Source organism: Onychostoma macrolepis, chromosome 16 (genome assembly GCF_012432095.1).
Source record: "Onychostoma macrolepis isolate SWU-2019 chromosome 16, ASM1243209v1, whole genome shotgun sequence".
Lineage (NCBI taxonomy): Eukaryota > Metazoa > Chordata > Actinopteri > Cypriniformes > Cyprinidae > Onychostoma > Onychostoma macrolepis.
This window is the reverse complement of record NC_081170.1, coordinates 6,718,851-6,745,826: the sequence shown is the minus strand read 5'-3', so window position 1 is coordinate 6,745,826 and position 26,976 is coordinate 6,718,851. Positions and strand designations below refer to the sequence as shown.

At 36.1% G+C, this 26,976-nt stretch overlaps 1 protein-coding gene across 28 annotated transcripts in view; it reads right to left on the bottom strand.

Moving 5' to 3' along the window:
* Window positions 1–26,976, bottom strand: part of rims2a (regulating synaptic membrane exocytosis 2a) — a 175,052-nt gene that overhangs the window by 95,734 nt on the left and 52,342 nt on the right. For 24 of the 28 annotated variants that reach the window (XM_058746410.1, XM_058746408.1, XM_058746411.1 and 21 more), the window contains one exon: window positions 53–873. In XM_058746410.1, the coding sequence (XP_058602393.1) occupies window positions 53–873 (821 nt within the window). Of the gene's footprint in view, window positions 1–52; window positions 874–11,332; window positions 11,440–13,372; window positions 13,391–18,545; window positions 18,564–26,976 lie in introns of those variants that run through there. The other 4 variants (XM_058746427.1, XM_058746426.1, XM_058746425.1 and 1 more) reach the window with 4 other exon arrangements.

Below are 26,976 nucleotides of genomic sequence, written 5' to 3'. Positions count from 1 at the left end.
CTTTTGAAAGGTAGTGTACGTACATATACAAATGATGAAAAAGCTGCATTACCTTTCTCGCTCACAGACTCACTCTCGATCTCCACGTCCTCACAGCTGGTGTACTCCGGCGTAGTGGCCAGTTCCTCCTCTGAGCTGCTCAGGGACACCTGCCTCATTTTGCCGCCCCTCTTGGTCTTGTGAGGTTTGGGCGGCGGCGGCCTGACGGACTCCGATTGGTCGGAACTGAGCGAGTCGTTCCGCAACATGCTCTCCATCTTTTCTCGTTTACTCTTCCTTACGGCCGAGACGGGATCCAGGTGCTGCTGCCTGTGGAGAGAGTCCACACCGGGTGGACTGTGGTTGGACCTCCAGTGGGTGTGTCCGGGACCCGGTGAGTAGGGGGGACCCCGCAGGGGTCCCAAGGGCTCCTCCATCTCTGTGTACGCCAGAGAGACGTCGCTGTGTCGCCGTTCGTGCCTGAATCGTGAAACCTCCGCGTGCATGCGCATCTGCTCCTCATAAGGTTGTGGTTTGACCGGGTAGCGGGCCAGGTTCGGGTCACTGCGGTAGCGGTTCTGGTACTCCTCCTGCCGCTGCCGCTGGAGCTCATGCTCGCTGAGGGGCGGGCCATCGGGCAGGAAGCCGGGTTCGGGTGGATACTCTTCCTGAGAGTGCCAGCCGCCCCGTCGAGCACGGTAGGCACTCCGCGCTACCTCCGCATCCTCGTAGGAGCGGCCGTAGCCTCCCCGCCACTGGCGGTCTCCAGCCCCGTAGTCAGACGGCGATCGTGGCATGCCGCCCTCCCCTGGGGCATACTGCGAACGCTCCGCCTTCTCCTCCCTTTGGTCGTATTTTTGGTTTGGATCCCTGGTTGCTGATGGGCTTCTTTTCCTGTCAGTCAGAAGAAGAAAAACCATGAACACTGAGAAATACTTCATTGCTATATGAATTGCAGACACATTTGGGAACACAACGACACATAAAATCGACCTTAGGGCTTTTCACACTTAAAATGGTTAATTGTGGGTCATTCAAAATCCTGGTATCTTGTTTAACATTTCTAACTGCTCATACCGCACTTCACCCAAAAATAAACATTATAATTTGTTTTCATACCCTATAGTTCACCCAAAAATGAAAATTCTGTTTTTAATTACTCACTCTCATTTTGTTCCAAATCAGTAAAACTTTTATTTATCTTCGGAACACAATTTAGGATATTTTTGATGAAATCCAAGAGCTTTCTGACCCTCCATAGGGTCCTACCACGATCAAGGCACAGAAACGTAGTAAAGACATGGTTAAAACAGTCCATGTGACATGGTTCAACCGTAATTTTACGAAGCTACGAGAATAATTTTGTGTTCGCGAGAGTAACACGCATGCGTGTGGTGCTGCTGTCGTAGTATTCTCGTAGCTTCATTAAATTAAGGTTGAACCACAGACTATTTTAATACTACCTCTCTGGGCCTTGAATGTGGTGGCTGCATTGCTGCCTGTAGAGGGTCAGAAAGCTCTTGGATTTAATCAAAAATATCTTAATTTGTGTTTCGAAGAAGAACAAAGTTCTTACGGCTTAGAACGACATGAAGGTGAGTAATTAATGACAGAATTTAAATGTTTGGAGGAACAGTTGCTGGTAGCCATTGACTACCATAGTAGGGGAAAAAAACAATATGGAAGTCAAAGGCTACCAGCAAATATTATATTCCAAGCATTCTTCAAAATATCTTCTTTCTTTTGTGTCCACACAGGTTTGGAAGAACATGAAGATGAGTAAATGATAAAGATTTTATTTTTGGGTGAACTATCCTGGTTATTCATATGCTGACGTTTCACACTGTACTTTCCTAAACCTGTGTCATTGATTGGACGATTCGACCTTGATTTGCCATTGCATAAAAAACCTTTACATAAAGGCTCTAGCATTGCACATCCTCATATTATATGTTGCCAACTGTACTTCAAGACTTTTCTGAGTGGACTTTATGGGCTGAACATTTCTATTAATTATTTATTTCAGTTTTAGTTATTTCAAATTCAACTAAAACCAATTTTTTTAAGATTAGGGTCAACAAATTTGTTATTGTTTTAATTTTAATAACCCTGTTAACCAGAATATCAAAACTGACCCACAGTAGTAGTTATTTATTTTTATTGCCATGTCAGCATCTAAGGCTGCCTTCATGGCAAAAACTGAGTTGGAATAATACAAGACTTAGCCTACATAAACACAAACTAAAAACCAAGCAAACACAAAAATACAGCAGTTAAAATTATACAAGATTTTTTTTTTTAATTAAAAAATCTAAAATATTTTCTGGTAAATATTACTAAACAAGTCCCTGAGTGAGAGCACTTGATAAAATAAAATAAAAAAGTTTTCTACTTGCATTAAGACAGGAACAGTAAAATAAAATATGTTTCATGGAAAGGGGGTCTTGCAGAACATGCACAGAGTTGGGTCTTCAACTTTAAGCAATAAGGCATGGGTCAATCTTGTATAAACTGACCCATACATTTGTAGTCTTACTGTGCTTCAATGAATGATTAATCCACAATTTATAAAAAAAAAAAAAAAAGAGTTTGTCTTAAATTTTTTTAATCCACTTTGAAGAAGACCACAAATTTTCAATATTCAATATCCAAATCCAGATGGACAAATCAAGACCCATCCTACATTTTTTTCCTAGCTCAGTGTGCTGTTTCTTGTAATACTTTGGATTACATGATAAAAACAAAATGGGTTGTAAAAAAGCTTTCACATTGGCATTAAAGTCATTCCATAGACTTCAAACTATTAACAATATTCAATCTTTCAAAAACGGCATCAAAACCCTGTAACAATTGTAAAGGTTTCATCTGACTCCAGACAAAGCAGCAGCATCTAACTGCTCACTGCAATTTCTTTTAAAAACAAGCAACATCTCATTTTAAAACACGTGCTGTTTTTACAAAAATAACCTGCCGCTAATGTGGTTACAACAGTGCCGGCTGTATGTGTCTGAAAAGACAAATGACACCAGTGTCCCCGGCATATGAGTTTCATCTTCAGAGGGAATAAGAGGCTTTGGCTCATGGGGAGCCCAGAGAGATGCTGGAGGAAAAACTGTCTTTATTGAAGGGTAAAGTTTAGAGCCTTGAAAAGATACAATCCATCCACTGCTCCCCTATCTGTGTGGTTGTGATCTCGGTCCATATAACAAGGGAACATCTGTGGTCTAACAATTAACCATCTAATCCACAAACATGCACCTTCTGCCACAACAAGAGCTTCCATTCTCCAAAAAAGTATCATAAGTGAGAAATCTTTTATTTATTTATAATTGATTCTCCTACACAACAGTACACGACACGTTTCCTAGAGTTGCAAAAGAGATCTCAACATGTCCATTCTTTAATGTCTGCAAAAGTCCAATACAAAAAGTACCCAAGTTTCACATCAAATTATTTTGAAAACAAATATAAGCAAAAATTTCAATATTAACTCAAACATTTCTCGTCAAATGCTTTTGAAATCAAATCATCTGAGCAAAGTATTAATATGAACACAAAAAATTCACATTAAATTCTTTCCAAAACAATTGATCTGAGCAGTCTCAATGTAAACCCAAACTTTTGTCATCAAATTATCTAAGCAAAGTCTCAATATGCATTCAAACTTGTCTCATCAATATTTTCTCAAATTATATAATATGAGCAAAGTCTCACTCTCAACATGAACTCAAGCATCTCTCATCATATTCTTTTAAAATAATCTGAGCTACGGTACACTTTCCACATTCTTTTTTTACTACAGTTCTAAACTATTACTGTATGTCAATAATTATAAAATTTTTATTTCTCAGTAGGAATTTTAGGAGAATGCTGATACATGAAATTAAACAAAGACATTTGTTAAGTTTGCTGAACTATGAAAGAGCAAATTCTGAGCAATAAATCTGACAAATATTTCCTCTGTCTTGCAAATATCAAATAACGACAAATATTACATCAAACTTAAACATACTGAATGTTCTTATGACCTGCATATGAAGCTAGTGTACTATCTTGCAACAAGAACACTACAGTTCAACAACAGCTATCTGTTTTTCTACAGGGTGCTATGGTCTGTAGTGTGCTGTTCAAGGGTCTGGAGCAATCTGTGAGCTGTTTTTGAGCGTGTACATGTACTGACTGATTAATGATCGTCTCTCCCGCGTCCCCTGGGCTCTGCTCAGGGGTTTTACTATGGCCGCCGTGTTCCTGTTGCATTATTCAACAGCAGCCTGACACAGTCGTGCACCATTCACAAATTCAGTGCAGCAGACGCCTGTTTGTGTTTGGGATTGTGTTATGAACAGCAGTTTTTAAATGTATGAACCTAATATACATGAAAGTATACAGCCAGTATTAGCCAATAGCACAAGCTCCAACATTAGATTAGCTACACGCACACATATAACACCAAAAAAGACCATCAAATTTTAAAAAATTTTAAACTAACTAAAATGAAATAAAATACTTATTTAAAAACAAACAAAAAAACATATTATTTTATGTCGGTATTTTGCCCAGGCAACATTTCCCATTTTCATTTATTTTACTAACATAAGTAATCCAAAATAGAAATGAATAATAATAATAATTTTGAAAAAAAGTATAAATTTTTAAAAGAATGAAAACGACAAAAACACACAAATCACAAATTTTCACTAAAATTAAAATGAAAACCCAAAACACAAAAAAAATTCAAAATATGAATAAAATCTCAATGATACTAAAATAACACTGATACTGTATATTGCTGTATGCTTATAGCATAACTGAAGTATGTTACATGGGATGTACAACATCCTCATTATTTGATTTGCCTTTATTCATCACTTCTATGAACACACACAAACACACACCTGGCAGGCCAATGCATTACATCACACACAAGTTTATGAAATAAACTGCACTAGACGCTCATTTAATCGCTAACGCCACCTGCTCCATCCAAAGCACTGATAGCACAGCTGCGCAGAGCGTCTGTGTTTAGTTTGCAGGTGGACAGACACAGGTCACATATTCCTATCTGCACACTAACCTACTGCATTTTTTTTTTTTTATCCCTAGCATGATTAGCACTGCAGCTAACCAGCAGTGTCTCTTCCTGAGTGTGAAAGCTGTGTGGATACAGAAAGAGAGGGTTAGAGGAAGTGTCACTGCGAACTGACCCACTTACATGAGATTTTTAACCATGTTAGCTGTAGTTTAGTGTGTAATACTGGGACAAAGCTCTGCACACAGATTTCTCAACGACACAGATTATCCAGCACGCTAACACTGTTAACATGCCACCACACTTCACTGCAATAAAAACACTCTTAAATATTGCATTTTCTGTTAAGACCAGTCAAAGCCTACTCCACAGAAGAAGAAAAAATCGTCTATGGCTTCCCCTTAAAAAAGTACTGTGGCGGTACTATGGTACAGAGATTAGTACTATATAGAGTACTATATAGTCATATGGTTCTTCTGTATATGCACTATTACACTCATGCTAGAATTAGAGTCTGTTCGTTCAATTCAATTCTATGAATCATATCAAATGGCAATGCTTCAGTTAATCATTTCAGTTAATCTCTGATTAAATGATCCATTTGAGTCACAAAACGTTCTTGTAGAGTAATAGAACATCCTGTGTGGTATTATTCAAATATTAAAATGTAAAATAGTCAAATATATGCAGATAAATACTGGAGATTGTGAATTGTGGGTAATGTAAAAAATCTAAATAAATAAATAAAAATGTAATGGATTTTCTTTCCTTTCATTTTTAATACCATGGATTTTAGGCACATTTTATTTTTTAATATATCTTAATTTATATATATATATACATATGTGTGTGTGTGTGTGTGTGTGTGTGTGTGTGTGACCCTGGACCGCAAAACCAGTCTTAAGTCGCTGGGGTATATTTGTAGCAATAGCCAAAAATACATTGTATGGGTCATAATGATTGATTTTTCTTTTATGCCAAAAATCATTAGGACATTAAGTAAGGATCATGTTCCATGAAGATATTTTGTAAATTTCCTACTGTAAATATATCAAAATTAATTTTTGATTAGTAATAGATTAGATTAGAACTTCATTTGGACAACTTTAAAGGCGATTTTCTCAATTTGTTTTTTTTTTGCACCCTCAGATTCCAGATTTTCAAATAGTTGTATCTCTGCCTAATAGTGCCCTATCATAACAAACCATACATCAATGGAAAGCTTATTTATTCAGCTTTCAGATGATGTATAAATCTCAATTTCGAAAAATGGATCCTTATGACTGGTATATATAAAAATATTGCTAGTGATTGATAGTGTATATATTCATTCCCTTGCTTTTCTTAATTTTTTATTTTTTTTTCAGTTTATTCAGTGTTTATTATTGCATTTATTATCCGTTACATTTTATATAAATTGAATAATATTTATATATTTTGTACATGCTTCAGTCCAGGCCATCAACAGCTACTCGAGTACTGATGATTGATTTATCCAAGTAGGCAAAATGATCAAAATCACCATCCCTAAATGATGGAAAACAATTTTAAGCCATTTCAGAGGAAATACATAAAAATAACACCAAGGCCTTAATGTGGTGTGAGAGCAAAAGAACTTGAGTGTCCATAATGAGCGAAAGTGTGAGAACAACACAATCAACACAAAATGACGGCCTTCGGGGTCCTGGCTCTAAATAAAAGAAAACAGAATTGTTATACATACCTTCAACTGTCAGCCATAACCTTTCTGAAATGAGGCCACACAAACTGATACTACAAAAATCCACTGCAAGCAGGTGAAGGAAACAGAAATTCAGTCCACTAACAGCATTAGAATCCTCTCGGTTCAGAAGTCGGGATGTTGTTTTTACACAAATCAAATCTTCCCTCACTGACAGTCGTGTAAATCCCAGATAACACTGACTAAATGTGTTGAAGAATTTCACGAACGCCCTTCTCTCGGATGTGAGTGATATCGCAGCCCCCGCTGACTTATAAGCAGCCGCAAGGCATGCTGGGGCCCGGAGGCCGGAGCCCAGGGTGGGGCTGAAACAGGTTGTAGTGGATGACCTGTGAGCAGAGGTGGAGATGTTTCTCTGGGACAGGGGCAGCATTACATGCTTCAGCCCGCCGCTGATTGGTGGACATCCTGCTAGAGGATTTTTATTTAATCTGGTGTAACTGTGTGCCAGAAAAAAACAGCACTCTCTAACCAAACAAATCACGAATTTGTGCTTTTTCCCCCTCTCATCCTGATTTTCTTTTTTTTTTAAGACAAGGATGATTATCTTTGTAAATCTAATTCGGTCTGCTTTGCAAAAGAATAAATTGGAACATGCAATAGCTTTAGACAAACACAGCACAAACACATCCAGAAAATGTCAACATCCGAACAGAAACTACAATGAAAGTCTTTCTGTTTATGGACACATTGAACGATATCAAAAACACAGGTGCTCTACTCCACTTAATCCTTTCTAAGCTCAAGCAAACTACAGTGAATACAGCGATGATACTCCACAGTTATACCATGGGATTTTTATACACTGTAATCATGTACAGTACTAAACGATTATCATATTCACATACTATGGTAATTGTAAGAATGATACATGCACCAAAAACAATGTTATTATCATGGTATGCTTTAAAATGAATGTAAATAAATAAAACCAACATGGTATTGTCATAGCACCAAAGATACTGAAAAGCACTGTATTTTCATGGTATGATTAAAAATGAAAAAAAATTAAAAAATTAATTAATCAAATAAAATTGAAAAAAATGTTTAATTAAATAAAGAATAAAATTGTATACTGCCATAGTACTGTACATGTGCCAAATATGTATAAAAAAATAGGACCAAATGTACTGAAAAGCACTGTATTTTCATGGTATGATTAAAAAAATAACAAGGAGAAAATAAAATTAATGAAATAAAAACTTGGTATAAAAAATATATCGTATTATGGTTGGACTTCAATAAAATTATATTTTATATATAAATAATATAACATTTAAATACAGATAAAAATCAAATGAAATAAATCAAATATATTATATATACTGTATATAAAATATTGTAAACAAAAATAAAATGAAATAAAATACATGTATCTAAAAACCATGGTATTATTTTCAACAAAATAAAACAAAAAAAGTAATTTAGTGAATTTAATTAATTTAAAAAAATAAAATGGTATACTACCATAACAGGTAAACATGTATGTGAAAGAATACCATAGTATAACTCCACTAGATATATAATAATACATATAATATTCACCCAGCAGAACAGTTGGTAGCACACTGGCACTCATGCCCAGCACACTGTGAAGCGTTTCAGATCAGGCAGACACAGGAAGTAGCACAGCACTGCGTCCCGCCTGTGCGCCGCAGTGGTGTGAACGTCATTAACGCCCCCCCTCCAAACATGATGCAGACAGCCATGTGTTCCTGCCACATTTACCCCATATCCTTTCAAACAGCAGCATTCAGGCCAAGCAGGCCTGCTCTCGTGAAGCTCCAGCAGAGTGTAAAATAGGCCAAACCCCAGAAGAATAAAGCAGGAGAATCAGTGCAGACTGGGGAACGGCTCTTTCCTTCCACAGCTCGCCAACAAGACACTTTCACACACACACACAACAGGAGACATGCTAGTTCAAGCCTGAAATAAAACGTTTAATAGGCCTAAGTACATTAAAGACCCTTTGAGTTGGTTTAAGAAATAGGGTTATTTTCTTTGTTGACATATTTCCTAGAGCAGGAAGTTAAAATAGCCGATATTTAGTCATAGCCCGGTTAAACCACACTTGATAGCTTGTAAAAAATGGACGAAAGCAATTATGACACTTGCAAAACGACAATTAATAGATGGAGAAATCATTTTCGTTTAATGGGATTGATGTGATTTTTAAGTCAACATGAAACATAATTAGCAATTCATTTTACTTCAGTAAATTGACATTTCTGAGGGAAACAATAAAATAATGTACATAAAATATTTTATAATTTTATTTTATATAATTTTATACTATTAAATATTAAAATAAAATGCCATGAAATAAAATAGAATAAAATAAAATGTACCTAAAATCATGGTATTATAAAAGTAGGATTTAATTATTTTTAAATAATATAATAAAATAAAATAATGCATAGTATTATTATTATTATTATAGGATTTCAATAAAATTAGCAATTATGACACTTAAACAATGGTTGAAGTAGTAGAATAACTGGATTTCCATTATTAATTGGATTTATGTGAAACATCATTAGCAATTAATTTTACATCAGTCGTTTGACATTTCTGAGGGAAACAATGTAGGGAAGGGCTTGATTTATTATTATTATTGATTGGGAATTTAACCAGAATGGCCAGAATGGAATTATGTAGGATTCATGATAATCAACAGAAAATTAAAGTTGCTTCAAAGGTTGAAAAAGTCACTACATTATTAAGACAATTATTAAGACAAACTTTTCTCTTATTTTAACGTGCACTGGTGAATAAGAGGCCAGGAATGTGCATTAAGAAAATAATAGTGTCAATTTTTCCCATACTGACCTCTGCCGCACTGTCTGTGGCTATTGCCTGATTATTGAAACACACAAATATTAAAGTGGAAATGTGTGGCACTGCACAACCAAGACCCTAAAGCATGGTAATGCTTCAGACAAACAGTGTGTAATTATGCATATTGGCATCAACTGGAGCGGCCCGGACAGATCAGCCCAAACACATTTTACAGGAAACTGCAGCCGACAAGCTGAGCAATCAACACCAGAGGCCTGCAATTAACATCCTGCACTGCTCGTTGGGCCCAGGAGGAAATAAACAGGTTTGGAAGTGAAGTGTGACCAACTCGAGCCACATCAGAGCACGTCAGTCCCCATAAAGAGCATTCAAAGAGCTCAGATCCGCCTCACACACACAAACATAAAGAGACAGACAGATAGAAAGCAGCTGTGATGCTGCCCTCAAATCCTACTGGAAAGCTCCTACTGATGAGTTTGGAAATCTCAATTGTGGTGTGAATGCGTTGGGTTACATATTTCTTTTATACTTGGGTCAAAGATGAAACGTCCCATTTTGGTCTTCGCATCAAATTCAATTAACAAAAGTCATTTTATATATTAAATGCAAGTAAAGTGTCTATTTTAATGTTTCGAATAACTTTTGTGAAAATAAAATAAAAAGAAAAGTAAAGTGTCTATTTTAATGTTTCAATAACTTCATACGAAATTGTATTATATTTCAAATGATTAAAAACTTGCTGACAAATGAGTAAAAGCTAGTGGTTTGAAGGATAGTGGCAAAGCGCGGTAAAGATTTAAAATTATAATTAATTAGTATTTACACATCTACACTGTGATCCTTAAATAGAGTATTTTAATGTCACATAATGACTCTGGCTCAAAATATGCCTGACAAGATTTTTTATTTATTTATTGTTTTTGTATATAAACTAATGCATATCGTGTATACTGTAAATCATGGCAAAAATGTATGATAGTCAAAAGCAAATTAAACAGGACACATTCTAATATATGAAGGGAATAAAAGATAAAGCTGTATTAATAAACTTTTATTTGTTTTGGCGCCAGAAATTACAATTGAAACCCAAACAAAGTGCGTTATTAGTATAACTCATGCTTTATCTGTGCATTTTAACCATTCTCATTATCATCTGCCACATAATTGCCTCATAAACTAGGAAAATGAGCTGAATTTTTCTATAGCTTTATTGCTGTTATTATAAAGTAAACTAATTTGTATGGCCAATATCATTAATATACTACAGTATTTGAAATGCTACCTGGTGCTTTCTGGCAGGGCTGCACGATATATCGCATGCGATTGTCTTGCGCATCTCGTCGCATGCCGGTTCTGTGATTAGTAATAAATCTCCATCAACTGTTTTCAAATGGAGCGGCATTTAATACACAGAGCCGTAGTTCACTGACAAGTTATGCAATATCACGTTCAATATCGCAGGTGATTCAGTGAGTGTGAATCGCGTAGCTTGTCGGTGAACTGCGGCTCTGTGTATTAAATGCCGCTCCATTTGAAAACAGGTGATTGAGGTTTATTACTAATCACAGAACCGGCTTTACTGACAATCGCATGCAATATATCGTGCAGCCCTACTTTCTGGTATTACATTTTCTGGGGGAATATGAGTAAAGTTATGAGCATGAGAGAAACTGAATGAGAGAGGGTTCATTTTCATAAACGAACACTTGAGTTACTCCTATTTGAAACCACCTGAGCTTCAGGACAGCGTTTCCCTTCAGTTATGAAGAATAACACATACACACCTCTCTGTGTGTCTGCTAACTATGAATTTTTCATTGCAGTGTGCAAGTTGCGTTTGAGCTGAATGACAGCCGCAGTCGTACAGCAGGCAGATGTTCGGCTGTGGAGACTGTGGAGGGAGACATGAAAAACCAGCGGCGAGTTAAAACTCACATCAATCATCTAACCTCAAAAACCTCACTGAGGAACTACACAACACAACCACCTCACTCAGAGTTGATATTAATTTGTCTAATAAGCATTGCATTGTATTGTGTTGAAGGAAAGGTTCATAAATTTAACAGAACATTTTCTGCCACGACAGTATCTGTTTTTTTTAACAGATATTTTTTCTTATAGAGAACTAGAACAGACTGGAAGTTGAAGTTTTACGTTATGTAAAATATATTTTATCGAACATATAGCACAATATTTAAAGTATCAGATAATACTTTACAATAAGATTCCATTTGTAAACATTAGTTAACTACATTAGTTAACATGACCTATCAATGAAAAATACTTCTAAAGCATTTATTAAAATTAATCTCAACATTTATTACATTATTAAATACATTATTAAAATTAAAAGTTGTGTTTGTTAATATTAGGTAATGTACTGTGAACGTGAACATTTTTTATTAACTAACATTAACAAGGTTAATAACTGCTGTAAAAATGTATTGCTCATCATTTAATGAATTGACTATGATAAAGAATGAGACCTTATTGTAGTGTTTCCAATTATTTTTAATATGAAAACAGCTCATGTGAACAATTTTGGGCAATGACCCAAAAGAAACTACAAACTAAATTAACAACGTTGTTCAATACTTTAATGCTACAATGAAAACATTTTTGTGTAGAAACAAATTTCACTCAGAAAATGCTTGTAAATTTCACAAATAGTTACAACAAATGGCAAGTAATACTGAATTAAAGAATTTTGAAGTAAAAAGACTGAATAGTATTTCTCATAAAACAATCAAATAATAACTTTTTACAGTGTATGTAAAAAAAAAACGATTGTATTTCAAAAAAAAAAATTTTGTATTCAATTTCCAATATCATAAGGTTTGAGTTGATTAAACGCTGTTAAGTTGATCAGATTGATAATTGTAAATCAAATCGAGATCAAATAATAACTAATAATAATTAATAATAATCAAATAATAACTTTTTACAGTGCATGTCAAAAAAAGATTGTATTTCAAAAGAATTTTTTTTTTTAATTCAATTTCCAATATCATAAGGTTTGAGTTGATTAAACGCTGTTAAGTTGATCAGATTGATAATTGTAAATCAAATCGAGATCAAATAATAACTAATAATAATTAATAATAATCAAATAATAACTTTTTACAGTGTATGTCAAAAAAAGATTGTATTTCAAAAAAAATTTTTTTATTAAATTTCCAATATCATAAGGTTTGAGTTGATTAAACGCTGTTAAGTTGATCAGATTGATAATTGTAAATCAAACCTTTAATGACCTTCACCGCTGTCTTATTCAATGCGTGGGCGACTGAAGGATCAGTGTCTGTGCCTCCAGCATGTTCTCCTGAAAAGCTGTTTGCGTCAGTGGTGACATTCCATTAGCACGCATTCATATCGTATTATTCTTTTACAAAGGTGAATGTAAAAATCTAACATTCACAACAGGCCTTGGATTTCTTTAGAAGGCCTGAGCTCAGAGTGAAATGTACGGTGAAATGCTTTTGTAGAAGAGAGCATGTCAGGTGGAAGAAAAATACCCACAAAGCACGACTGTAGCTCCTTTCAACACTCCCGTTCAATTTAAAGTTGGGTCGTTTCTGCACCAGTAAGCTTTCTGCCCAGGGGATACTGAGCAAACCAAGACAGTCATTCTACCATCTATTTTTAACCGTCATCAATTATGAAAAAAAAGCTCCAACAATAATTACAGTAACATGTAAGACGTGCAACACTTTCCATTGTGCGCAGCAGCGTTATAATGCAGCACTTCAGCGAAACGAGAAAAACACATTTAGAGAAATAAAACCCTGTCCATACGTCACGGCTCGTGTCTGCGGTGCACTTACGGTAATCATTTGGCTGTGATGTATGCGGGGTCCTGCTGTACGATCTGATGGTATGTTGTGAATGGACATTCAGAGTGCTTAACATTGCTGTGGAAAGGAGTTAGACTCATTACAGCTGAAAGAGAGGCCATCCATCCATCTACAGCTCTGCTGATCTGTCCTAAACTGCTCATTCCATATCTGCTTACATTCTCGCTTTCCGCTCGTATTACTGAAGATGTGCACACACTGACTAACACTTAGAAAAAAAGAAAAAAAAGCAGCATGGTAATAACTTCTTTTAGCCAGGTAAATTGTTAAGCAGCAAGTTTCTGAAACTATGACAAATGCAACACTATACAGAAAACTGCACGGAAATTTCAGGTGAAAATGCAATAAAACACTAAAGGAGTTTTGCCTGAAGAGAACACTGAAAATATAAACAGAAACTGCAACACTCTGAAAAATCTGCTAAAATAAGGGCCAATGTACTGTGCTAATATGAAAGAATTTTCTGTATTGATTTTTACTATACTCTACTTTAGGATTGAACTAAATGTAAGCTTAACAGAAAAGGTACTGGTAATTTTCCATCTGGACATTCAGTTTTTCTACAGATTTTTTTCTTGGAGTGAACTTGAACAGATCGGAAAATATAAATTTCGACACTGAGAATTTTTTATTTTATTTTCTATAAACACCAACAGACGGTAATATTTAACAAGATAAATGATCAGTATTAAAGTCAATCTTTTGACCGCCAGAGCTGTTGTTAACTAAAACTGAAACTACTAAAAATCACTTTGAATAAATGAAATAAAGCTGAAAGAAAACTTAAATATTAGATTGATGAAAAACAAAACAAAACAAATATATATAAATCCTGCCTTGGCAACTAACTGAAAAAAGTAGAATAAGTTTGAGAGCTACAATTAAAACTAAGAGAAATTAAATATTTAAAAAAAAATTTAAAATAAAAATTACAAAAGCACATATGTAAAAACAAAATGTAATTACTTAAACTTAGTGCTTTAAGCACTAAAATGACAAACTAAAATATTTAAACAGAATTATTTAAAAAATAACAATAATAGAAATGACAATTGCTAAAACGTAAACTAAAATTCTAAATTAAAACTGAAAATGTACAAATAATAGCAGATCAGCACTGTTTTTCCTATTCAACTATGGCAGAAAATCACTATAAGTCATCATGGTAAAAATTTGTAAGGATAGGCAAATCTCTCAATTCTCTCTCAATCTCTCGATTCTTTGCACTGGCAAATACACAACATGGACATGAGCGTCCCAGCTGGTGGTCTCATTGAAATTCTCTGGGAGCGTATTTATAGAGGCTTGAGGTCCCTGCTACATCACCCCGGGCCAGGAAACCATGCATGGCTGCAGCCTGACTCTCCCCATCTGCTCCATCAACACACACACACACACACACACACTATATATGAGCTTACGAGATGCTACGTCAGCTCTGCTCTCTGATTCACTCAACATCACTTCTGTCTGACACGACTGAGAGCGCATGGGCCGGAAAACAAACCCATTAGACGGAGAAAGAGAGTTAAAGAAGACCCAGATGTCCTTTACAGCTACAAAAAGTAGCAATGCTACTAACTTAATCACTTTTTATTAGCTCAGCTGATTATATGATAGTGTAGCTTTTCAATCAGGGTATCTTCAGTTCATTCGTTTTTTAATTTAATATTAAAAACAGAAAAATAAGAAAACGGTTCTTTCGTTTTCCAATTTTTCAAAAAGACAAAAAAAATGATGCTTGTTTTTCCGTGTTTATATTCAGAGATAGAAAATCAATAAACAGCTTGAATTTTTGATCTCTGTTTTGGGCAGGAATAAAACACCCCTTTCCGATGATTGGTCAACCAAACATTAAACCGTGCCGTCATTAGTTCTTCCGCAGTTCTGCGCAGCAGAAAACAGTCCTGCTGCTAGTTGTATGCATTCTTAACGCGTTTATTGCAACTTTCATCACTTTCTCACCAAACAACCAGACTAACAAATGGCTAACAGCTAACATTACCCCTAAAATATAACAATGAAAAAAAAATAAAAATAAAAATAGAATAATAGACCATATACTACACTGATATGAAATAATGTCATATCTTTTTCATTTCAACTTCATCTCTTGTCCAAAACTCAGCTCAATAAAACAGGCAATGTGCCAAAGATGTAGGCTAGGGGGTAGCTGTGAGTGCAGATGTGAATAAATTAATATTAAGCTATGAGAAAATAATAACGAATTTAAAAAAAGAAAAAAGGAACCGTTTTCTTATTTTTCTGTTTTTAATATTAAATAAAAAAACAAACGAACGGAAGATACCCTGATTCTTTTCCACTAACAAGCTCATTTTCCAAACTAGAAGAACCATTTTAGGCTCCTCAAAGAACATTTCACAGTGAGGAGTTCTTGAAAGAACCATTTTTTCTTAGTGTAAAGAACATTTGAACAATCTAAAGAACCTTTTTCCACTATATAGAATATTTTGTGGAATGAATGTTAAAAGGTTCTTTATGGAACCATGGATTCCAAAAAATTACTTTTATTTTTAAGAGTGTAGTAATGGTTTATCATGATAAAAGCTACATTTGTGAATTTCACATCATATCACATGGGCCTAAGAGTAATATTAATGCTTAGGATGGCAGATCTTTGGGAAATGGGGCTCTGAAAGGTTTGTGACGTACATCTTATCGCTGACTAACCTTATCTACTGATTTTAAAACGTCCTTGAGTTCCTGCATTGCCACCACAAATAGCAGAGTGTCTCAGCAACTGCCGAGTATAACCACAGGTTACCTGAGGGCATTACCTTAAACTTACATCAAAAAGCTAAACAAAACTCCTTGGTTCTCTAGGACAATTTTTCCTAGTAAAAACAAAAAAAGCCACATACTTTTCTGCAGTGTGGTTTTGAACATCCTGGGAGATAAAATCTCTGCTGAAACCTAATGACAGAGTAAACACACATTATACTGGCTCTCAGTAATGGGGTCTGACCACAGAGAAGAAAATGAGAAACAGAAGAAAACAGCTATCAATGCTAAACCGCGATCACATTGGCTTTCCGAGGCCGATCTCTTTCACCCTCGATACGCCCACCGTAATCACACACTAACCCATCTGAGACAGCACGTGCCTGGCAGCCATACGGCGCACAAACTCCCACGTCTGCAAAATACTCAGATAATTAGCCTCATTCAACTGCTGCATGTAGAGGATAGTCGACGTGAAACAGATACGCAGTGTCCTGCAGTGTGCCATGCTAGCATTCTCCTAAAACTACTTTACAGAGATGTAATGAATCCTTTTAGAATTATTTTTTTGTATAGGTTGAATCATCCAATGAATCATATTCACTGAATGAGTACATGAAATAGAATATTTCTAGGAACAATTTTGTCAAAAATAAAAAAATTCAGACAGTAGCTACTTAACCTCATGTCATTTTAAACCTGCAAGCTCTGAAAACCTTGCATTAAAATACACATATTTATAAAGTAAATATATATTTTTTATAATGTTACACAAGATGTTACACAAACATTTCTAATGTTACCCAAGCTTTCTATAGCTTTCTTGTAACTATGGTAAAAACAGGATCCTGTCAACCAAAATTACAATCGTCCAGTGGATAACTGCAACAATCGATCCTGTAATTGATAATGGATTGGATTCTGCGTAAATAATTTCCGCTGCTAGTATTACTATTGTCTGAAGGAATATCACAGATAAGAAGCTCTTTAAAAATCAATATCGAGGGCTGTATAATCAGTGTGCTACACATGAGAAATGAACATTTCGTAGGTCAGAGTTTGACCTACATGGGACGTCACACAAGAGGGTCATGGGATCACAAAGCTACTGGGTAAAAACAACAAAGAACGAACATCAAGCTACGAAAGACTGATGTTTCGGAATGGTGACATTTCCACATCTGCTACACAAAGTCTAGAGAGCAAAATGCAATGAGAGACATTACTGTTCAAAAGTTTGTGGTCAGTAATTTTTTTTCTCTTAAAGAAATTAATAATTTTATTCATTAAGTATCATTAAATTAACCAAAAGTGACAGTAAAGACATTTACAATGTTACAGCAGGTTTCTATTTGAAATAAATGTTGTTCTTTTGAACTTTTTATTCATCAAAGAATACTGAGGAAAAACTGTTTCCACAAAAATACTAAGCACACTGTAAAACCGAACAGTGAAATGAGTTCATTTCACTCAAATAATAATGAAAGTTCATTGGACTTAATTGAAATAAGTTCTGTAAACTCAAAATGTCATTGTAGTAAGGTGAACTTAAAATGATTGCGTTTTCTTGTTCCCAGCATGCTTTGCATCAGACAACAAGGAAAATAAATGTAGAAATCAAAGTGTTATTTGTGTGTTTTTGCACAAGATTAACATAGAGAGATAAAAGTTAGTACTTAAATGTTGTGTTATGTTAGGATACATAGGTTTCTGTTAAGTAGGTTTTTGTAGTGTTACCGTTGTGGTGAAGAGTAGAGCCTGTGGTTAGGTTGAGGATGGATCGCAAAATTTAAAGACTATATACTGCATGTTGTTTGACTATTGCAAGTGTGTTGTGAGTCTTTTACATAACTACATTAGCCTGCCAGTGTTCTGTTGCAAATGAGCACTTAACTATAAAGATCTAAATGAATGTGCTGTTTATGGAAGCAAGTTGTATATAATTATCATTATGATGAGTGGGGTGGGATCATGGAAGTGAGGCTTGGCTTGGCTCCCATTGCTCTCAGCCCCGCCCCGCCCCGCTTGTCATAAAAATTTTAAGCTCAACTAACTTAAAGTCCGTGTAAAGAGAATTCTGAGAATTGTTTCTAAACACATTACAAATGTTAGAAATGTATTGCTGAAACACATTACAAAGTGGCTCAATGACGCAATGGAGCCACAGAGCGTGGCCCCGCCCCTAACACTATAATAACTATGTTGAGAGATCAAGTTCTTAGTTTGTCTTTTTGAATGTCTGTGATGTTAGATATACAGATTCTAGGCAGGGACGGTTCTAGGGTGAATGGATACCCGGGTCTTAGCCCAGAGACATCAATATGTGACAGAATACATACAATTTAAAAACATGGAGCGTTCACAATTCGCATCTAAAAACGCATGGAAACATGAGCTGTACCGCTTTCTCTTCTTTCAAAGCGCGAGAGCTTGTGCTCTCGTGGTGTTTGCCGTTGCTAAGCAACCATGAGCCGCGCACGCCTTGAAGACGAGAAGGTTTCAACTCACTGCAGCACTGACGCGAGTTGAGCACGCTTGCTGCGCGTCTACAATTAAATAACGAACTTGCACGCTCAAACATGTATGGCTGTATAAATCCAATTAAGCTACTAGAGGTAGCATCAGTAGCATCCATTCAGGTTGTAGCGGTATTTGACAGTTGAGAGAGACGGCCGCTTTCCCGCGAGTGGGCGTGGTTTCAGCGCCGCCAGCGTTTGAGAGCAGAGAGTCCTGCTTATTTTTCAAAGATTTTGATAACTTATTTTAGTTACTTGGGGTTTTTTTTATCATTCAAATTTGGCTGGGTGGTTAATAACACATTTTTCTGTTGTGTGACAAACTCAGAACACATACTGTATTTTAATATCACTTTACACAGACTTTAAAGAAATTGAGTTCATTTACTCAAATGTTTTGAGGCAATAAGTTTCCTCAAATGTTTTGAGTATTCTTAACTTATCGGGTTTACAGTGAGTAGTACAACTGTTTTCAACATCGGTAATAATAATAATCAATATTTCCTGAGCACCAAATCAGCATATAAGAATGATTTCTGAAGGATCATGTGACACTGAAGACTGGAGTAATGATGCTGAAAATTCAGCTTTGCATCACAGGAGTAATAAAGCAATAAGCCCTGTGAAGCCGTGGTTTACAGTGAATTTATAACAGCTATGGGGCGTTGTTAGGTACGACACGAAGCGGAGTGCCTAAAACCCCCTTAGCTGTTATAAATTCACTGTAAACCACAGCTTCATGGGGCTTATTGCTTTTATAAAACGGTTATTCCATATACGTAGTAAGGTTTCACAAAATAAAACAGAGCAAATAAAGTGTAATGATATAAATAAAAACAGTATTCTTCCACCAAACAATGTAGTTCGTCAGAAACAGTTGTGGTTACAACCATAGACATATAGTCATGGCCAAAAATATCGGCACCCTTGGTAAATATGATAAAAGAAGGCTGTGAAAATTAATCTGCATTGTTAATCCTTTTGACCTTTTATTTAAACAATTCACAAAAATCTAACCTTTCATTGGATAATAAGAATTTAAAATGGGGGGAAATATCATTAGGAAATAAATGTTTTTCTCAAATACACGTTGGACACAATTATTGACAACCCTAGAAATTCTTATGAGTAAAATATCTCTGAAGTATATTCCCATTCATATTCACAATTTTGAGCACTCCAGGGTGATTATGAACATGAAATTATCCAGCCATGGCTTCCTGTTTCACAGAAATATAAATAGGAGGGAAAACAAAGCCCAAATTCCCTTAATCATCCATCACAATGAGAAAAACCAAAGAATATATTTCTGATGTGCAGCAAAAGATAATTGAGCTTCACAAATTAGTGAAGTGGCTTTAAGAAAATAGCTAGAGCAGTGAAAATTCCCATTTCCACCATCAGGGCAATAATTAAGAATTTCCAATCAACAGAAAATGTTATGAAACTGCCTGGAAGAGGACGTGTGTCTATATCGTCCTAATGCACGGTGAGAAGGAGAGTTTGAGTGGCTAAAGACCATTCCTTCATCCAGAATCACTCCAGACCCTTTAGATTCCCAGCTCCATGTTGGTGCTTCTTCTCTTCAGTTCACTCCCACTCATTTTCTATAGGGTTCAGGTCAGAGGACTGGAATGGCCAGCAGAAGCTTGGTTTTGTGCTCAGTGACCCATTTTTGTGTTGTTTTTGAGCTTTGTGTTTGGATTATTGTACGGTTGGAAGATCCAAACATGGCCCATTATAAGATTTCTAACAGTCAGTCACTTATTGATTTTTTTATCTGTTGGTATTTGATAGAATCCATGATGCCATGTGTCTAAACAAGATGTCCAGGACCTCCAGCAGAAATATAGGCCCACAACATCAAAAATACAGCAGTATATTTCATTGTACACATGGGGTACTTTTTATTCCTGTGTTCACCAAACCCATCTTGAGTGTTTGCTGCTAAAAAGCTCATTTCTTTGTTTCATCTGACCATAGAAGCCAGTCCCATTTGAAGTTCCAGTCGTGTCTGATAACTGAATATGCTGGAGTTTGTTTTTGGATGAGCGAGGAGAATTTTTCTTGAAACCCTCCCGAACAACATGTGGTGATGTAGGTGCTGTTTGACGATTTTTTTTAAAGGTTTTCTGACCCCGAGACTCAACTATTTTCTGCAATTCTCCAGCTGTGGTCCTTGGAGAGTCTTTAGCCACTCAAACTCTCCTCCTCACCGTGCATTAGGACGATATAGACACACGTCCTCTTCCAGGCAGTTTCGTAACATTTTATGTTGATTGGAAATTCTTAATTATTGCCCTGATGGTGGAAATGGGAATTTTCACTGCTCTAGCTCTTTTCTTAAAGCCACTTCACTAATTTGTGAAGCTCAATTATCTTTTGCTGCACATCAGAAATATATTCTTTGGTTTTTCTCATTGTGATGGATGATTAAGGGAATTTGGGCTTTGTTTTCCCTCCTATTTATATTTCTGTGAAACAGGAAGCCATGGTTGGATAATTTCATGTTCATAATCACCCTGGAGTGCTCAAAATTGTGAATATGAATGGGAATATACTTCAGAGATATTTTACTCATAAGAATTTCTAGGGGTGCCAATAATTGTGTTCAACGTGTATTTGAGAAAAATATTTATTTCCTAATGATATTTCCCCCCATTTTAAACTCTTATTATCCAATGAAAGGTTAGATTTTTGTGAATTTTTTAAATAAAAGATCAAAAGATCTAAAAGATTTTTTACAGCCTTCTTTGATCATATTTACCAAGGGTCCCGATATTTTTGGCCATGACTGTACATAGATGCCCTATTCGACCACTCCAGGCACCTAGATGCAGCCGCCATCTTGGAACGGTCAACTTGACGTCATTCACCATACTGTAGGTTCGCAGACCATCGGCTGTGCAGGATTGTGGCATCTTTCAAATATTCAGTGATTACTAGGGTGAGTGACGTCAAGTTGACCGCTAAAATATGGCGGATGTCTTACGTATAGCGGCCCATAGAAACAGTCGCTAATGAGGCATCTACATGTATATATATATCTACGGTTGCAAAAAAGTGGTTGCCAAGCAACACACAAAAGTAAACAAAGGTGTATGTTTGTAGAGTATTTTACAGCAGCTTCGAATGTGGCTCAACCAATCAGAATCAAGGAATGGAACTATCCGTTTTATAAAATACATTTTACAATGGCTGTGTCTCATTTAGAAGGCTGCGTCCTCCGGAGGTCGAATCCTCTGGAGGTTGCATCCTCTGTAGGATGTGTAACGTATACGAAGTGTCCTCAACCTAGAATTAAACGAGACGGCCTTCGTAGGACAGGTTTTTCTGGAAAAGTAAACAGGAAGTATCACGTTGATTTGCCAACACATTTAGAGCATTGTTGCACTCTCACACTACTTAAATGAAGGAAAATTATTTCTAAATTTGGAAAGTAAAAAAAAAAAAAAGCTTGTTTTATTTTGCTCAATGTCTGAGGAGCTGCAGCGTTCGTACAACAGACAGCTATTAGAGAAAAAAAGGAGGAGGATATTAAGAACAGAGTTTATCCGTTTTTACTGGAGGCAATTTAAGTTAAGTTGAAAACACCACATCTGCGCTTGTGTGTACATCTGCCGGTGCCGGCATTTTTCAAATTAACGACGGTTGATTATGGCGACGCAAAGATTTGTGGGTTATCTGTAGCAGCGACGGATACACCTGATGCATCCTCCGAATTCCCGTGAAAGAAGGTCGCATTCGATGGTCGCATTCGGAGTGTCCTACTTGCTTTTCTGAAATGAGAATTGAAATGAGTCTCGATGACGTATGCACCCTTCGAATGAGAACTCTGGAGGACACAGCCTTCTAAATGAGACACAGCTAATATGTTCATATAGCAGAGTTATTTAAAATTGTAATAATATTTCACAATATTACAATTTTTACTGAATATTTATTAAATAAATGAATACTTGGTGAGTGAAAGAGTCCTCTTTCAGAGACATTTACAAATCTTACCAACCCCAAACTTTTGAATGTTAGTGCATCTCATTTGTTTCTCCTAGACATCAGGGATGTCAAACTGAGATTTTTGGAGACTATCCTCAGATTTTTTTCCTATATAAATGACCACAATAATCTCACTTCACAGTTTTAGAAAAAAAAATTGTGCTCAAATTTGCCTCAAATTCCTCAAATGATCTGATTTACACTTCTAGAGTGGATTATCAACAGAAATTTTGATTCAAAATGTTACTTCAGGTTTCATATCCATTACATGAAATTCAGAGATAATACTGTGACAAAACTGCTTTGGGAGAGGGGCGAGATATGACTGATAACAGCCTGGAACATCTTGTGACAGGTGGAGGAACACATGCTCTATATATGGCTGTGACCATCAGTGGCAAACAGCTCCATAACATCCATCCAGCGAGAGCAGAGTGAGACAGACAGAAAGGAGAGCTGGTCTTTCTCAACGCAGAGCGTGGTATGTGGGATAGGGACATCTGCTCTCTTTCATGCTCAGAAAGCGCAACTGATTCCCTGAAAGGATGATGGGAGTTTGTTTGTGGAACACACTAATGGCAGAGAGCTCTTCCTCAAGCTAGAAACTACTCCTCTCCACCCTCAGGTGCTAAAGATCTTTTCATAGGACATACCGTTCCCTGTCTAATGTGTTTAACAGCAGAGGAAATTTATATTGCTCAGAGGTTACTCTCTCATGGATCAGGGAAAAATAAAACAGTTTGAGACATGGCATTTGAAACTCTAGAACAGATTTCTCTATAAACTGTAGAATAGGATTTCTGGTGTTTAAGGGGAAAAAATCTTAGAAGCAGGAGGCAAAACTTTCATTCCCTTGATGTCTAGAAGAAACAACTGAGATATTAAAGAGATTTAATTGGTTTTTTTAGATTCTTTTTGCTTTTCTTTCCCTAAATAAAGGTGTAGGGTTTAATTTGAATCTTTCACTGAGAAACTGCTGGTCAATTTTACATATAATTACAAAGAAACAGAAAATAACACATTGAACAAGTTCTTTTTTTTTTCTTTTCCTGTACTGAAAAAAAATGCTGCAGGATTTAGGCTACTTTAAAACAATTTTCACTGAGAAATGTCTAGCAGATTTCACAATTACACAGAAACAGCAAGTAACACATTCTTTTTACTGGAAAAAAGGTGTAGGATTCTCTTTGATAAGGTTTACACTGAGAAATAAATAATTATTCACAAATAATAATGAAGAAACAGCAAGTAACACATTGAATTAAACATCAAATTTGAGAGTTTTACAGACAAAATCTGTATTTATAGTAGATTTGGAAATTTCACCATTAAAGAACAAATCTGAGCACAGTTTTCAATCTTTTTTTTTTTTGGATTTGAGAGAAAATACATGGGACATTGGAGTGGAGAAACACCTGAGCAGGACACCTGACCATTTATTCTCCATTAAATATTCATTGTGGACTCTAGAAGAAACAACTGAGATATTAAAGAGAATTCATCTGTGGTTTTCTTTCCGATATGAAAGAAAGACAAATTGACATACAGGAATTACGTTGGCAATTGGAAATTCATCCTTCTAGAAAAGTAGTCCCAAACCAAAATAACAATATTAAACATATGTACAGCTCAAACAACACTCTTTAAAAAAACATATGAGCTTCAAATTTCAAAACTTTTTATCCTTCTAAACGTCAAGTCTTAATATATTTCACCCAAAAATATCATTTTGTAGTCATTTACTCACCCTCATGTCAGTCCAAAACTGTGTGACTTATGTTTTTCCAATGTATAGACAAAAAACACATTTCTCAAAATATCTTATTTTATGTTCCAAAGAAAAAAAGAAAGTCAAACAGTTTTGAAATGACATATGGGTGAGTAAACGATGTCGAAGTTTTTCATCATGTCTTTAAAATACATTACAATAAAGCTCAAAGTGCTCATAAAGCTCTTCTCTGGCACAGGAAACTTCTCTGTTTCATTCATTCACCTCATCCGTGTCATTTGCCAAGTAATCTCAGACGGCGTTTACAGAAGCTTCATGAATAAACCCACAGCAGTCCTGCTGTTGTCTCTCAGTCTCTGTGTGCGGGGGACATCCCTCTCTCTCTCTCTCTCTCTCTCTCTCTCTCTCTCCCCCGCAGGTCTTCCTGTCTCACACATCACCCACAGCACTGATCAAACAAAGTTGCCATGGCGACGCAGCCTCACAGAGCACCGGGCTTGTGGGAAGGGATATTCCATCTAAGAGAAACTTCAATTATGATTTATCTCTTCTGTTCTTCCCTGTATCTCTCTTGCTCGCTCTCTCTTCAGCCACCCAAATTTATTAAGCCAAATTATGCACATGGTCATATAGCAGAGGCTGCATCTTCAACTTAAAAAAAGAATTGTGAAAAATATAGATTCAGTGAGATTCATCTTTGCATGCTTCATGGAACCTGCAAAGACTTGGTTTATGTAATTATTAATCAATATTAGAATAATAGACTATAAAACATCCTTCATGCATTATTGGGTCATGTATTATCTCAAAAAAAAAAAAGAGAGAAAAGGGGGGAAAAAAATTATCACTGCACAAATGTGTTTTTTTTTTTTTCACATTGTCATTATTTTCACAGTAATTATGCAGGCAAATTCTAATTGCTTAATTGATATGAATTTTTGCCCTTTCAGTTGAGGTGAAATTACCACATTCATGACAATTTTGTGCAATTCAATGTATCATTGATTGCATGCTATTTGAACTAGAGAGAGAGAGAGAGATTTAATTTATAAATTCACACAACAGCAACAGCAACAGCAACAACAACATCACGCTTACTACATAACAGTCATTTAGAAGAAGAGTTTCCCGGCCACATACAAGGCATCTCTAAGGCCCTTATGGATTGAAGCGGAAAGAACACAGTGTGACTGAATCCGCTCTGGTTTTGGCAGACAGCTCTGTCCGTTAGTAATAGGTCAGTACAGGGAAGTAACCATTCTCTGAGGGAAGACTTTGGCCAGACGAAGCAGCCAAAACTGTTGCATTTTGGTGACATTATCTTAAGCCTTTTGCCCGATGTTTATCATGAAAACACACAATTCAGAAAAACTTTGTGTGACGTTTCTCTATAATGCAATCGCTGCAATTCAGCAACCAGCAGAAGTTGGCAGCCACACCTTGCCTCCTCCAATCAAACGCAGCACAGGCTTCAAAGCCATGTGAGAATGAGCAAAAGCACAGGAACAAAGGGATGCTTGCACCGAACCCCTGGTGTGAGAGAAGTCTAGCTTGCTGATTTGCTGAGTGTGTATTTGTGCTGGCAGTGGAAGAGGCTTGTGCTGTAGATCCCTGGAGTGAGACGATGGCCTCGCTCTCCTCAACACTTTAAACTGCATAAAACACACCATTCAGCCTCGTGCCCTGAGGTCCTTCAGATGTTTACGGTGAGGTGAAGGACCACTGACACCCCTTTTAATGCTAGAGCTGGATCTTGACCGGAGATCTGTGAATGTCTCTCAAAACCTGCTCACTTCTCTAAAGACGCGAGAACCAAACAATGACGCACATGACTGCTACTAGATAAACTGGCAGAATTAATAGTCAATTGATATGGGATTTTTCAACGACAGATACTAATATCTAGAGGTCAGAATAATATATACAATTTATATTAAAATTATTTTAAAAATGATTAAAAATATTGTAGCATCAATACAACCTTTGTGATTCAAAATAGATTTAAAAAACAGACAATAAGATACTTTAAAACAATATATAAATCACCAGTTCACCACCAAACATTAAATAAATAAATAAATCTAAATAAATCAAATTTCCTCACACCTGGAAACAGCTGCAACAAAAAAAAAACTTAAACACATTAGACATATCCTGTGGACCAAATGGCCATGACAAAAAGTTATGGAAATATGAATGGTGCATCTTAAGAGAAATATATACACATAAGAGAAGTATATACACATATATACATATATATAAAAAAGTATCATTATTGCAGGTATATATAGCTTCGCAATTCAAAATGCAACCAACAGTGATGAAATGTGTGTAAAATTCGCATAGTTAATTGCGATTGGACATCTTTTTTGCATTTATTAGCATGCTGAACTCTGATTGGTCCTTTCTTACACAGCCGCCACTAAACAAGATGCGTGCTGAGTGTCATGACAACGGCTGCGGCATTTCATTTACACAGAAGCCGAGCCGCCTCGCAGCAGCTTCACATACACATTTCCTATCTATTCGTGCCTCGCAAGCACTGCTATTTCCTTCAGCAAATGCAAATATGGTGACTTGTAATGTGTTAC